Genomic DNA, 11,938 nt, shown 5'->3' on the forward strand with positions numbered 1-11,938 from the left:
TCTTGTCTTATCAATCTGACTAATTTTTAATGTAATATAGTTTTTTTTATATTTTATTATTAACATGAAAATTCATCAGTTTAATTTTACCATTTTCAAATAAAAATCTTAATATTTACAAACTCAAAAAATTCTAACATGAGGTTTACATATAGTGTTTTGTTGGCAACATGTTTCCTTTAGTTTTTGTTAATAAGAGTACAAATAACCGAAGATATACAAACAGATGATATGGAGTGGGCCAGAGATTCATTGCATGTAAAGCCCATGGTTCAATAAAAAGCATGTGAGGCCCACATTTTCCTTCAACCAACGGATCCATGCCCTTCCGTGGTAGAGTTAGCTAATGGGCCTATTGACCTTAGACAACGGATCCATTCCGCTGTCTTCCCTGCACAGAAAAGGGATAACGCGGCATTCGGTAAAAAAAAAACTGTCAAACAAGAACCATAGAAAATGATACCATGTTGTTGCTCCCTAATTCCATCACCGGCTTCCATATCCAAGTTCATCTCAGACCAACCTTACCTCTCCATGCTAGACAAAAATTGCACTTCAATGAAAGACCTTCAAAAAATCCATGCCCAACTCATAAAAACTGGCCTAGCGAAAGACACCATTGCTGCTAGCCGTGTTTTGGCCTTCTGTACCTCTCCTGCAGGTGACATCAACTATGCCTACTTAGTCTTCACACAAATACGAAACCCAAACCTTTTTGTATGGAACACTATTATCAGAGGCTTCTCTCAAAGCTCAACTCCACACAATGCAATCTCTTTATTTATTGACATGATGTTCACTTCACCAACTACTCAACCTCAAAGGCTGACTTATCCTTCAGTTTTCAAGGCTTATGCTCAACTTGGTCTAGCCCACGAAGGTGCTCAGCTTCATGGCAGAGTGATAAAACTGGGACTTGAAAATGATCAGTTTATACAAAATACAATCTTGAATATGTATGTAAATTGTGGGTTTTTGGGTGAAGCTCAGAGAATTTTTGATGGAGCTACGGGATTTGATGTTGTTACGTGGAATACGATGATTATAGGACTTGCTAAATGTGGAGAGATTGATAAGTCTAGGAGGTTGTTTGATAAGATGTTGTTGAGGAATACAGTGTCATGGAATTCTATGATTAGTGGGTATGTGAGGAAAGGCAGGTTCTTTGAGGCAATGGAGCTCTTTAGCAGAATGCAAGAGGAGGGGATTAAGCCTAGTGAATTTACAATGGTGAGCTTGTTAAATGCTTGTGCTTGCTTAGGAGCACTGAGACAGGGAGAATGGATTCATGATTATATAGTGAAGAACAATTTTGCATTGAACTCTATTGTTATTACAGCGATTATAGACATGTATTCCAAGTGTGGAAGCATAGATAAGGCTCTTCAAGTGTTCAAGAGTGCCCCCAAGAAAGGATTATCATGCTGGAACTCCCTAATTTTAGGCCTAGCCATGAGTGGCCGTGGGAATGAAGCAGTCCGATTATTTTCAAAGCTCGAGTCTTCAAATCTCAAACCGGACCATGTTAGTTTTATAGGAGTCCTGACAGCTTGTAATCACGCTGGGATGGTGGACAGGGCAAAGGACTATTTCTTGTTAATGTCAGAAACATACAAGATCGAGCCATCGATAAAACATTATAGCTGCATGGTTGATGTGCTAGGCAGAGCAGGACTCCTTGAAGAGGCAGAAGAGCTAATAAAAAGCATGCCAGTAAACCCAGATGCCATTATATGGGGGTCTTTACTCTCCTCTTGCAGGGAGTACGGAAACATTGAGATGGCAAAACAAGCGGCGAAGCGTGTGAATGAGTTGGATCCAAATGAGAGCTCAAGTTTTATACTTCTGTCAAACGTTTATGCTGCTCATAATCATTTTGAAGAAGCAATTGAGCAAAGGCTCTCTCTGAAAGAGAAGCAGATGGACAAAGAACCTGGATGTAGTTTGATTGAAGTGAATGGCGAGGTTCATGAATTCGTTGCGGGGGGACGCCTGCATCCAAGATCCAAAGATATCTACCATGCATTGGATGATCTGGGATTGACGTTAAAGGAGATGGGATAGGATTAATATGAACCAATTAAGATTATTCTTTCTAGAGGATTATATCATGTCAGAAAATAGGTTCTTTCGGTTCCCAGAAGTTCAGTATTTCTCTTGTTCAAGGTGGATGAACTCCACTGCAACTCAGGGTTGAAAGAAAGAACAGATCTGGTCATCATCGAATGAGGTAGCTTCTTACAATTTTAATTATCACTCATTTGCATGTTTTCTTTAATCTAAACACATGCCATATTTCAAAGTCGCTTCTAAAGAAGTTTTTTTTCTCTCTCTCTCTCTCTCTATATATATATATATATGGACCATGCACTCTGTTTTCAAGGGAACTCTAGACTGATGGAAAAATAAGAGTTCATGCCAAGCAGAACAGAGAAGTGCTTTTACAAGGAAGCCTGAACACATTAGTGAAATGACACAACATCGAAGAATATTAGGATTTGCCAATATGAGAGGCTAGAAGATTTGCTGCTAATTAGGATTTTGACATGGTTCGCGCCGGTGCCCAAGAGTAAATCTCAGGGGTCACAGCACCATTGGTGAGCAATTTCTGCGGCATTCCGTACAAATCCGGGATATCGAGGTGGTGACGACGACCGTTTTGGTAATGCTGATTCTGCACAGCAGCAGTGATTCCATCCTCATCCAACGGCAAACGATCAAAAGACGCGTTCATGAATGATGCAGCCATGATCACAACAGGGCCTGAAGCAATGAGGGCACCAACCACAACTCCACCCACAACCTGCCCTTGAGCCCCTGCCAGGTAGATGGTTAGTCCCGTGATCCCCTGTGGAGCAGGTGGGGGCAAGACAGATCCAAGCAGTGAGAGTATCTCAAACCGCCCATGAAGGGTCACGATGGCCCCCGACGAGGCTGGTTGTCTTAGGGTCACATTGGTTACACAACCGCTCCCACTAAGCACTGATATTCCACGCTGCTTCCTTCTTGCAAAGTTGGCTAAACTCTCACACACATCGCAGCCGGAGCTCACCTCCATTGCATGGGCTCGGAGTGCGTTAGCACTATCTCGAGTAACAATAATAGGAGGTTTTGGCTTGTTTTTGGAGCCAGCTGGCCTTCCACGTGGACGCCTGAGAGTTTCACCCCCGCGTGCCGAAGAAATAGGCGGCACTGCCTTCGGCAACTTTGAAGCCACAAGGATGGCCTCCATGTTCGGTCTGCGGTCATGACCCTTCTCCGATTCTTGGTTTCGTTCCATGATTCTTTCGGAATCTCCAGCCATTCATAAACTAAAGAATACACAACTGTGCTCGGTGTCTGGGTTTAAGTAGCCGATTTTGTGCGAATAAATTTATTGCATGAAACCAAAAGAATGATCAGAATTAGGAGAAGGTTAAGTGGCACCAACCTTGTAATTAAGTTGTTTATACTTTATATGCGTTCTTCACCCTGCCTACCTCCCAACTGGCATGCCCTTCACGTCAATTGCCTTCCAGGGCAAATGTCTGTTTCTCACATAAACATCAAGCTGATGTGAAATCATTTCAGGAAGTCATAAATTAATCATAAGATACCCACCCGAAGATTTCCATGTCAGTTTCAAGGAAACTATTAGTAAGAAACCCCATTAAAAAAACGGTGCCAGCATGTTTGGTAAAAAGGCTAAATCATTTCTCTGACTTTCGTATTGAGGGGATTCGCATTAGCAAGCCACATCTCAAAAGTCAGACATCAGGCCCCAGTAAATTAGGTAAAAAACGGTATGGAGGCATTGGACAAAGCTAGTTGAAGCATGTACAAATTGGACGGATCCGGACCCTCAAAATCAATGAACTTTTTACTGCAAAAACAAACTTAATTTGCCACTTTTTCACTCGCTACAAAAAAAGAGCTACAGAAACCCATCAGCAGCTGTTCAGACAAAGTTGGGTAATTAATTAGATGATAACCTATAACCATTAGTAGCTCTGCTACCTTGGGTACTGGCCCTCGAGAACTACTAAAACTAAGATCACTAAGGCTTTGATGTGGTTCTGGTGGACTTCCGACTTGAGAATGATATGCATTTGAATGAAATAGAGCACCATAATCCTGTGAGAGCTGCTGACCTTGTTGATAAGGACCTATAATCAATCCTGTGACTGCTGCTGCTGACCTTTTGGATGTCCAGAAAACAGTCCTGGCAAACTGAAATATCCGTTGTCTGGGAGAGTGAACATCATTCTTGAAGAGCCATCATTCTGGTTTACTTAATAGAAATAAATACAAAAGCAAAGGACAATCAATTAAAAGAAGTCTCCTTCTAGCAATGAAGATAGACAGGAGAGCTTCCATAAGTCACATGACTAAGCGAAATTAATGTTTATACAAAAACAGAGGGAACCCAAGTGTCCTTACCTGATGAAGTGTGGTGAAATCATTTCTCTCTTGATGCTGAGAAAGCAAAAAATCATGGCCACCTGCAGAACCAGCTGAGGCAGCAGCTTGCAAAATGGCTCCAGGAAAGTTGGCAGCGCTCCCAAAACCTCCATAACCAGAAATGTTCACATCAGACAAGGGGAAATTTCTCCTGGAAGCACCTGTTTTGTATTGCGGGTGGCTGTAGCCCATGCTTGACAAGGAATGATGGAACACGCTGTTATCTTGATATGCTTGACGAAAAGCAGATGGATTATGAGCATGGTTCTGAGCCATTGCAGGATAGCCAGTCAAATTGGTCAGGTACAGCTGGTTGAGAGGACAAATTTGCTGAAAGATGCTGGGAAAGTGCGGGTTGTGGGGCAAGAGTGACACCAGGCAGTGTTGGTGAACATGACACGGATAGAGAAAAAGCACTCCGACTCAGAACCTGGGCATTCACAAGGACAAATGAAGAAAAATTAGCTTCGTTGCATTTGACTTCTGAGGTTCTTAGCACTGCAAAGGGACACATCTATAGTTTGCATGTAACAATAATAGGCTAGATGCCAAACAGCCAATACAAGAAGAAAAATAATAAAGTGCACCAAATCATATTGACACCATAAAGCAAAGTTTTTTTTTTTTTTTTATGAAATATAGTCTTAAAATAAATTCACATCACATTGGCATAGTACAGTTGTATCAAAATCAATTGAAATAATTATACTTAAAATTGAAATTCAACCCCCTATATGCACTCAAATCTTCTATTTGGACATCAGGCATACAAAGTTGATATAGTTATAGAAGTCCGGAATTCAGAGGTCCATGATTCTCCATAAATCTATTCAAAGATCCATCACAGAGAAATTTTGTGTTCCTTAGCTCTCCCTTTTCTTTAAAGAAGTAACAAACTTAAAATGCTCATAAAATATGCAGGAACAAATACAGTCACCAAATTCAAAACTCAGCAGGTATTTCTTACACACCTCTGACTGGGAGATGGCTGGATTGCTAGCCGATGATACAGTACTACCAAAACTTGACATTGATTGGGTTCCAATGAAAGAGGACTTGGCATACTCAGAATATCTTGAAGATTGAATAGTTGATGCCAATAAATCCTTCGGTATACTTGTTGAACTTGCTTGCTGCAACAGGATGTCCAAGTTTAGGATCTAACAGTCCATGTTTACTAAAATACAGCAATTCGAAGTTCAGTGAAAGTAAATTAACAGCCAGCATCTAGAATAGCAAAATATGAAGACGGATAAAGTTGTCTCCATAAACCACATTGTCTAACAGCTGATGATAGAAAAATTTGAACTGCAAGGAAAAAATTACAACCACAGGGGCACTGCTATTCTTTAACCATTTTGAAATCAAAGAGTACTATGAAATAGAAGTAAACCATCAAAAAAAAAAAAAAAATCAACAATAAATCTCCACATATAATATATACAGGCATCATAAATTTCATCTTCATTGTTAGCATGAGGTGCAAGATTGGTTCCAAGAGCAAGCAATGAAACTGTGAATAGAAAAGGAAAAATCCAAAGCCAAAAAAAAGGGACAATGAACAAATTAGTTGGGTGCCAATCTCAAGACAAAGAAAAGAGACGGGATTTATAAGGAAAGAAATGACAACCACCCAATCTTTTCTTTTGGGCAGTTTAGCAAGTATATTCACTAAACAGTATGAGAGCTTCTCCAATAAATCCCACGTGTAAATAATAAAGATATGTCTAGATAGCATTTATGCATCAATAATTCCCACTCATCAATTGAAGTTACGCAGAACAACAAAATATTGGAGGTATTACCATATGAAGAGAAGAAAGGTTCTTAGCTTTTGAATGTATCCTAACACCCAAGGGAAAACCCAGTTCTTGGGTTTTCTTAAAATTAGAATCAGGTATGGATGTTGGATGGGTGTATTCGTGCCCACGGGGTACTTCATGAATGCTTTCTCTCATTAGCTCTGGTGGTGAAAATAAAAGCTTATGAATCCCAACACCTCCAGTTAATCGATGTGTATCTGACATGGATCCAAGCTGCTCATCTTGAAGGTACTCAACAAGGAGCTCGGGATTTCTGCACAGAAAGAAAGCATGTACTATAATGAGCCATGAAAATAGACAGGTACCACATACTGGAATCAAGCTGAAAGACTCACGCCTAATCTCCTTGCATGGAGGGGATGGACCATTTGCTGCTGCAGAAGCCTTCTCCAAGTTACTCTTTGCGGGAGTCAGTGCTAGTGGTACAGAAACTGCATGATAAGTCCCAGATTTGTATGTACCGAAACTCAAATGTGAGAAGTCCGCGGCTAAGGCTTGCATATACTCAGGAAACAACACTGCATGATTATCCTCAGATGGAGGCACTGCAGGTTCCTCCTTCCCCAAACTTAGCTGCTGCAAGTCCGCAGCAGCTGATGATACTTCATCGTTCAAAGGTGCAGCAACATTTGGGAAAGGTAATTGGACGCCACTACCAGTTCCTAAAAATTCACAGTGAGGGGACAAGGAAAGAAGAAAAAAAGTAAGGATTGTACTATAGACTCTATTAGGAGTATTAAATAAAAGAAAGAGAATTCTCTCATTTGATAAGCCGTTACCTAAACAGTATTATCATCTGATCATATCAAATACACTGAAATAAAAAAACGTTGTACCATTGGAGACTAAGTTAAGATAATTGTGCAGTACCATCACTTGATCCTCGATAATCAAAATTTAAGAGAAAAGTCAGACATGAACTCAAACCATAACTAGTTAAACCGTTTCAAAGGTCACTTGCTAAGGTACTTACCCTGAACATGGTTTGTTTGAATACATACATCTGAATCTAATATATGAGAATAACCAAAACTACAACATCCATTTCCTAGTAGATGTATGAGCTAATTAAAACATTTCCTCAGTCACTGCCATACCAAATTCCATTTAAACATGATATTTCAGAAAACATTCACATCTTTTCAATATTTATAAATAACTGAAACAATTTCACTTCATGAAAACAAAAAACAAAAAATTGTCAAAAAAATAATCAATCCTAATTCCCATTCTAGTTTAGCATACACATCAAATAGGATTGATTATGTTTTTGACAACAAAACAAATCAAATAAACAGGCCGCAGTTGAAACAATTTAGTATCACTATTGCTCTTGATCTAAACCGCCTCCATAACCTGAAGAAAAAAAGAAAAAAAGCATACATTGCATGCTACACACCAATTCAAAGCCCACACCACAGATGTCAACCCAAACCTGGAGGAAAAAGAAATAGAAAAGGATGATAAAGAGAAATGAGAGTAATAGAAAAAAAAGACATTCTTGGAGAACAATTATTGGGGTTTTGGAATTTTTTTGATTTCTTGAAGATCTGGGGTTTAAACTTAGGACCTTTTGGTTTGTAAATAGGGGAAAAGATGAAAGGATTGAGAAGGTTCTTGAAATTTTTTGGGTTGTGAGTGGCAGCAGAGAAGTGGGGTGAACTGAAGAAAATAATGCATTCACATGGGGTAAGCTAGGTTTACTAGGGATGCGTGCATATGCAATCATACAGGTCTAGTCGGGTTTAGGACCTGCAAACCAACTATACCTGCTATATCCAAGAGACTTACTAAATTGAATCAGGTCAGGCTAGATATAAAACGATATAGCAGATATTTTGGTTTCTTTTAGCACCCTTGTGCTTTTTGACAAATGTAAGTAAATCGTAACACCATTTGCTTTTTGACAAATGCAATATTGGCATTCTCAAATTCTTCTACAACTGCATGGTGTTACAGGGAATAGCTCAGCACGCACAATGACTGTTTGGCAATGGGGACTAGAGGAAAAAATATTAGCATCAAACTACAAACATGTGAATTACCTTCCCAACGATCATTCATGCGTCTCCGAGAATCATAACTTGTATCCCTCAGTAAACCATCACCCCAACAAGAATCACCTACAGCACTATTCACATTTTCCTGTCTTCTACATGGAAAAGCAGATTCAGCACAATTAGAAACTGGATTCTTGTTAGCGGCATCACTCTCTGATACTTGGACCTCCTCCAATTGGCGGTCTTCAGTCAAATTAGTCCCATCTTCATATAAGCAAGATTGAATTAGAAAACATCTCAGTGCTGGAGGCATTAGACACTTTAAAGGTATATGACCCACCAGCAGCTGTTTGCTGATCAAACACAGGCCATTCATCATGAAAGCTCGCACTAACATGAGAATGGTGAATTGTCTCAGGCACTTGAGAAGGACGTGAACATTGCAGACCTTGGTGCATTACTGGTGGAGAGGGAGAAGAATCGCATGAAGGTTTACGACAGTACTGGGATGAGCTTACTGAATCTACCACATCTTGAGGAGCATAGGATGTCACTTATGTAATTTGGGAACCCTTATTGTACGGCCTACCCATCCTAACAATGTTAGCCATAGAAACATGTCCTGCAGTAACTCCTGAACAAGCAGCTTGGGTTCCTGATGACATTTGTGCATATGAAGGAATGGTATCACCAGTTCCTGTAGCTTGCCTTCTGCCATCAACATTGCAAAAATCACTGCAGTGGAATTTTCAAGATCAATCCAAAGAAACAATGAACTATTCAATAGAAAGTATTCAAATGAGGTAACAAGATTGGATATTTGAAAGAAAAAAAAGTCTCTCCGAAGACATTAAAAGCACAACCATTTAGCACGAGCAGCAAAATGCCCAAACTTAATGTGCTAAAAAGTAAGGAAGAGATGAATTATGTAAATCATGCTGATAGTAACTAGGGTGGCAGAAAGGTCCTAACCGCATCACATTACCTGTGATCAAATGCAATGTTGCAATCAATACATCCTCTTGGAAAAAAATTAGAAATTCCTTGCTTTTCATCGATATGAAAATTTCAAACCTCTAAATTGGGGAGGCAATGCCATATTCTATTTGGAAAAAATTGTCCCTTTTCAGAAGAATTAAAATACTCTCCCTTTCTCATTCTTGTAAGGATACCATAATACACTGTTTCAAATGCTAACATAGCATGTAACTAGCAAATAAGGAATATTGTTATCAAAATTAAACTTAAAAAGGAAAGGCAGTCGGAACTTGGACACTTAAAGGCACAAATATGAGTTTCTTCTGATCTCATACCATTTCAAGCAAATGAGTAAAGATGTATGTGAGATCTTACAAAATAAAGCAATTTCATGCATAGTAGAAATCAGATGGAAACACACGCGTGCACGCGCACACACACTTACTTCTATGGTGTTGTTCAGTGTTTAAACTTGACAATAAGATTTTAAGGATCTAGTAAGAAAACATTTGCTAGCTGAAACAGGAGGAAAAATGACATAACACAGACTGGGAAGATAATACATCATTTTAGAACACAGAGACTAATTATTGGACAAATTAGTTAACATTTTTAAGTCACTCCAACAAAACCACTCCTGAATAATAAGAAATAAAATTGAATACAATTAAGTACGGATATATTCTAGTTTAGTTATTGATAATCTGTTATATAACTTAGATGCATACTAGGGATCAATTGACTTGAATTCATATCAGAACTAACCTGTTGCATGAAGGCTGCTCATTTGCAGTTTTCACATAATATATCAAAGTTGATGAAGAAGGCCCCGGAGGAGCACCCAGCCCATTCTCTTTCCTATATGCAGCTTTACCAAGGTCTGCCAGGAGGACACGAGTTCACATGTTAAGAACATGCAATTTCAAATCCAACTCAATATCACCAATTCAGCCACCACAAGCGTCTGACATTGTTCAGGATAATCAACACACCATTACAGCTGATTTGAGATGGTACATGTCCAACATTATATTCACCACCAACTTTAGCTCCGCAAAAACCATTGTTTTTACCCCAGACCTTTGATTCTTGTGTCTCCTTCATCTGTTGAAATGCAATCTGTAATATTAAAAAACAAAATCTATAAAAATCAAGGCATGAACAAAACCATCAGCGTACTTATTGATCTCATGCAGCACAGAGAGAGCCAGTAATAATGTAGAGAGAAATACTTCAGACGGTAATTAACTAGACAACCAAGCAGCAGAAATACGCTGAAAAAAAAAAAACCTTCAGCAGCTGTTAAACACTAATTCCCAAATCCCTAACAACTAAAAATCAACCTAAAAAAGATCTTTTATGCTAATCAAGTAAGAGTTTATAAGCAGTATTTGCGAAATCATCAACAAATTCCAAACAGCTAACATACCTTCTGTTTTGACACGCTTCACATGCTAACGGTTATAATCTGTTGACACGGAAAGCATACAACCCCTCCCTCAAGAAAGTGAAGAAAATTTAAGCTCTTATTTTCAGTGTGGGTGGGGGAAAATTTTTTACAGTGTCGGAGAGTAATTTTAAATTAAGATAGTTACGAGTAGGAAACGGAATGATAAGAATATTTTAATAAATTTTAAAAAATAATTAATAAAATATCATAGTGTAAGATTCAGTACGGGGCGGGTTTTCGGGGAGGCCTTTTTTTTCAAATTTTGTAACTGATGGTGTCTAAAATACTATGTTATCTTTTCCAGAGATAATTGGACAAAGAAAGTACGTTATTTAAAATAAAATAAATATACACAAAAAGAGTACGTAATTTTGATATTTGGTGAATTAAAAAAAAAAGGATTTGCAAGGAGGATTCACATGTAACTAAATACGAAACACTATTATAATTACTAAAATACAATGAATTTATTATTGGGATAATATGATTTTTTTATAAGATTTATTAATTATTATAAAATTAATCAGGTATAATTTAATTTTTTATATTTTGTAAACCACAATATAACAATTAAATTACTCAAATTTCAAAGAGATGATATTTGTAGCTTTTCTTATTCGGTGTTTCCAATCAAATGAATTTTATAAACTAATAAGTGTTGGTATTAATTTTTATTTTTGAATTTTTTTACATCTCATAATTTGATATTGTTTTTTTTTAAATTGAATTTTATGATTTTTTTTAATCGGGTTATCTCGATCTTATAACCTTACCTGTAAGTTTAGCTAATTCACCTCAGCAAAGTCAAGTTTTTTTCTAGTTTATAATTGTTATGTTTTTTTTTTAATTCTTCTATAAATATTTTATTTTTTTAATTTTATCCTTTATTTACACTGTCATTATCTGGATTAACAAAGATTTAATCCGTTGTTTAGAACAGACATCTCCAGTTTATATACAACGATTCCACATTTTCCAGCCTCGTATCCATGAGAATAAACAGTCACTAACCGCTTAAGTACTGATTCAGTAGTTACTCGCCACTAAAAAAATGTTTTCCACTTTCTGCACGCAAATCTGCTTACAGTAACTTGTAACAGAAGGGAATTTGAGGGAGTGGTTCCTTGCTTGATGGAATCGGTTTTATATCTTTGTCCAGAGGCTTTAAATGGAAAAATAAGTGAAGTGGATTGCTTGGAAGTGTTTCTCAACAATAACATACATAAACGTGGCTGCATTTTGACTGT

At 37.9% G+C, this 11,938-nt stretch overlaps 2 protein-coding genes across 8 annotated transcripts; one reads left to right on the top strand and one right to left on the bottom strand.

Moving 5' to 3' along the window:
* The first annotated feature begins 409 nt into the window (after positions 1-409).
* LOC7464642 (pentatricopeptide repeat-containing protein At2g42920, chloroplastic) lies at positions 410-2,537 on the top strand. 3 transcript variants are annotated; one of them, XR_002981936.2, is made up of 2 exons: positions 410-2,230; positions 2,394-2,537. XR_002981936.2 is itself a non-coding variant. In XM_002306705.3 (1 exon), exon 1 carries the CDS (start codon positions 457-459, stop codon positions 2,062-2,064), a length of 1,608 nt encoding a protein of 535 aa, XP_002306741.2. In that variant the 5' UTR covers positions 410-456; the 3' UTR covers positions 2,065-2,278. The 3 variants fall into 3 exon arrangements, 1 of the variants encoding a protein (XP_002306741.2); XR_002981935.2 differs by having other exon boundaries at positions 2,384-2,528; XM_002306705.3 differs by lacking the exon at positions 2,394-2,537 and having other exon boundaries at positions 410-2,278.
* Positions 2,374-10,887, bottom strand: LOC18099637 (AT-hook motif nuclear-localized protein 16). 5 transcript variants are annotated; one of them, XM_024601650.2, is made up of 7 exons: positions 10,671-10,887; positions 10,007-10,360; positions 8,604-8,998; positions 8,309-8,527; positions 6,576-6,925; positions 4,420-4,870; positions 3,831-4,270 (listed from the first exon to the last, which is right to left on the bottom strand). In XM_024601650.2, the coding sequence occupies exons 3-6, from the start codon at positions 8,719-8,721 to the stop codon at positions 4,694-4,696; spliced, it is 864 nt and encodes a 287-aa protein (XP_024457418.1). In that variant the 5' UTR covers positions 8,722-8,998; positions 10,007-10,360; positions 10,671-10,887; the 3' UTR covers positions 3,831-4,270; positions 4,420-4,693. The 5 variants fall into 5 exon arrangements, with proteins under 5 accessions (XP_024457419.1, XP_024457420.1, XP_024457418.1 ...); XM_024601653.2 differs by lacking the exon at positions 3,831-4,270 and adding exons at positions 5,412-5,573; positions 6,246-6,516 and having other exon boundaries at positions 4,725-4,870; positions 6,599-6,925; positions 8,309-8,998; positions 10,671-10,871; XM_024601649.2 differs by having other exon boundaries at positions 3,831-4,262; positions 8,309-8,998; positions 10,671-10,882.
* Positions 10,888-11,938: the final 1,051 nt, after the last annotated feature.

The sequence above is a fragment of the Populus trichocarpa genome, chromosome 5, assembly GCF_000002775.5.
Source record: "Populus trichocarpa isolate Nisqually-1 chromosome 5, P.trichocarpa_v4.1, whole genome shotgun sequence".
NCBI classification, from domain to species: Eukaryota; Viridiplantae; Streptophyta; class Magnoliopsida; order Malpighiales; family Salicaceae; genus Populus; species Populus trichocarpa.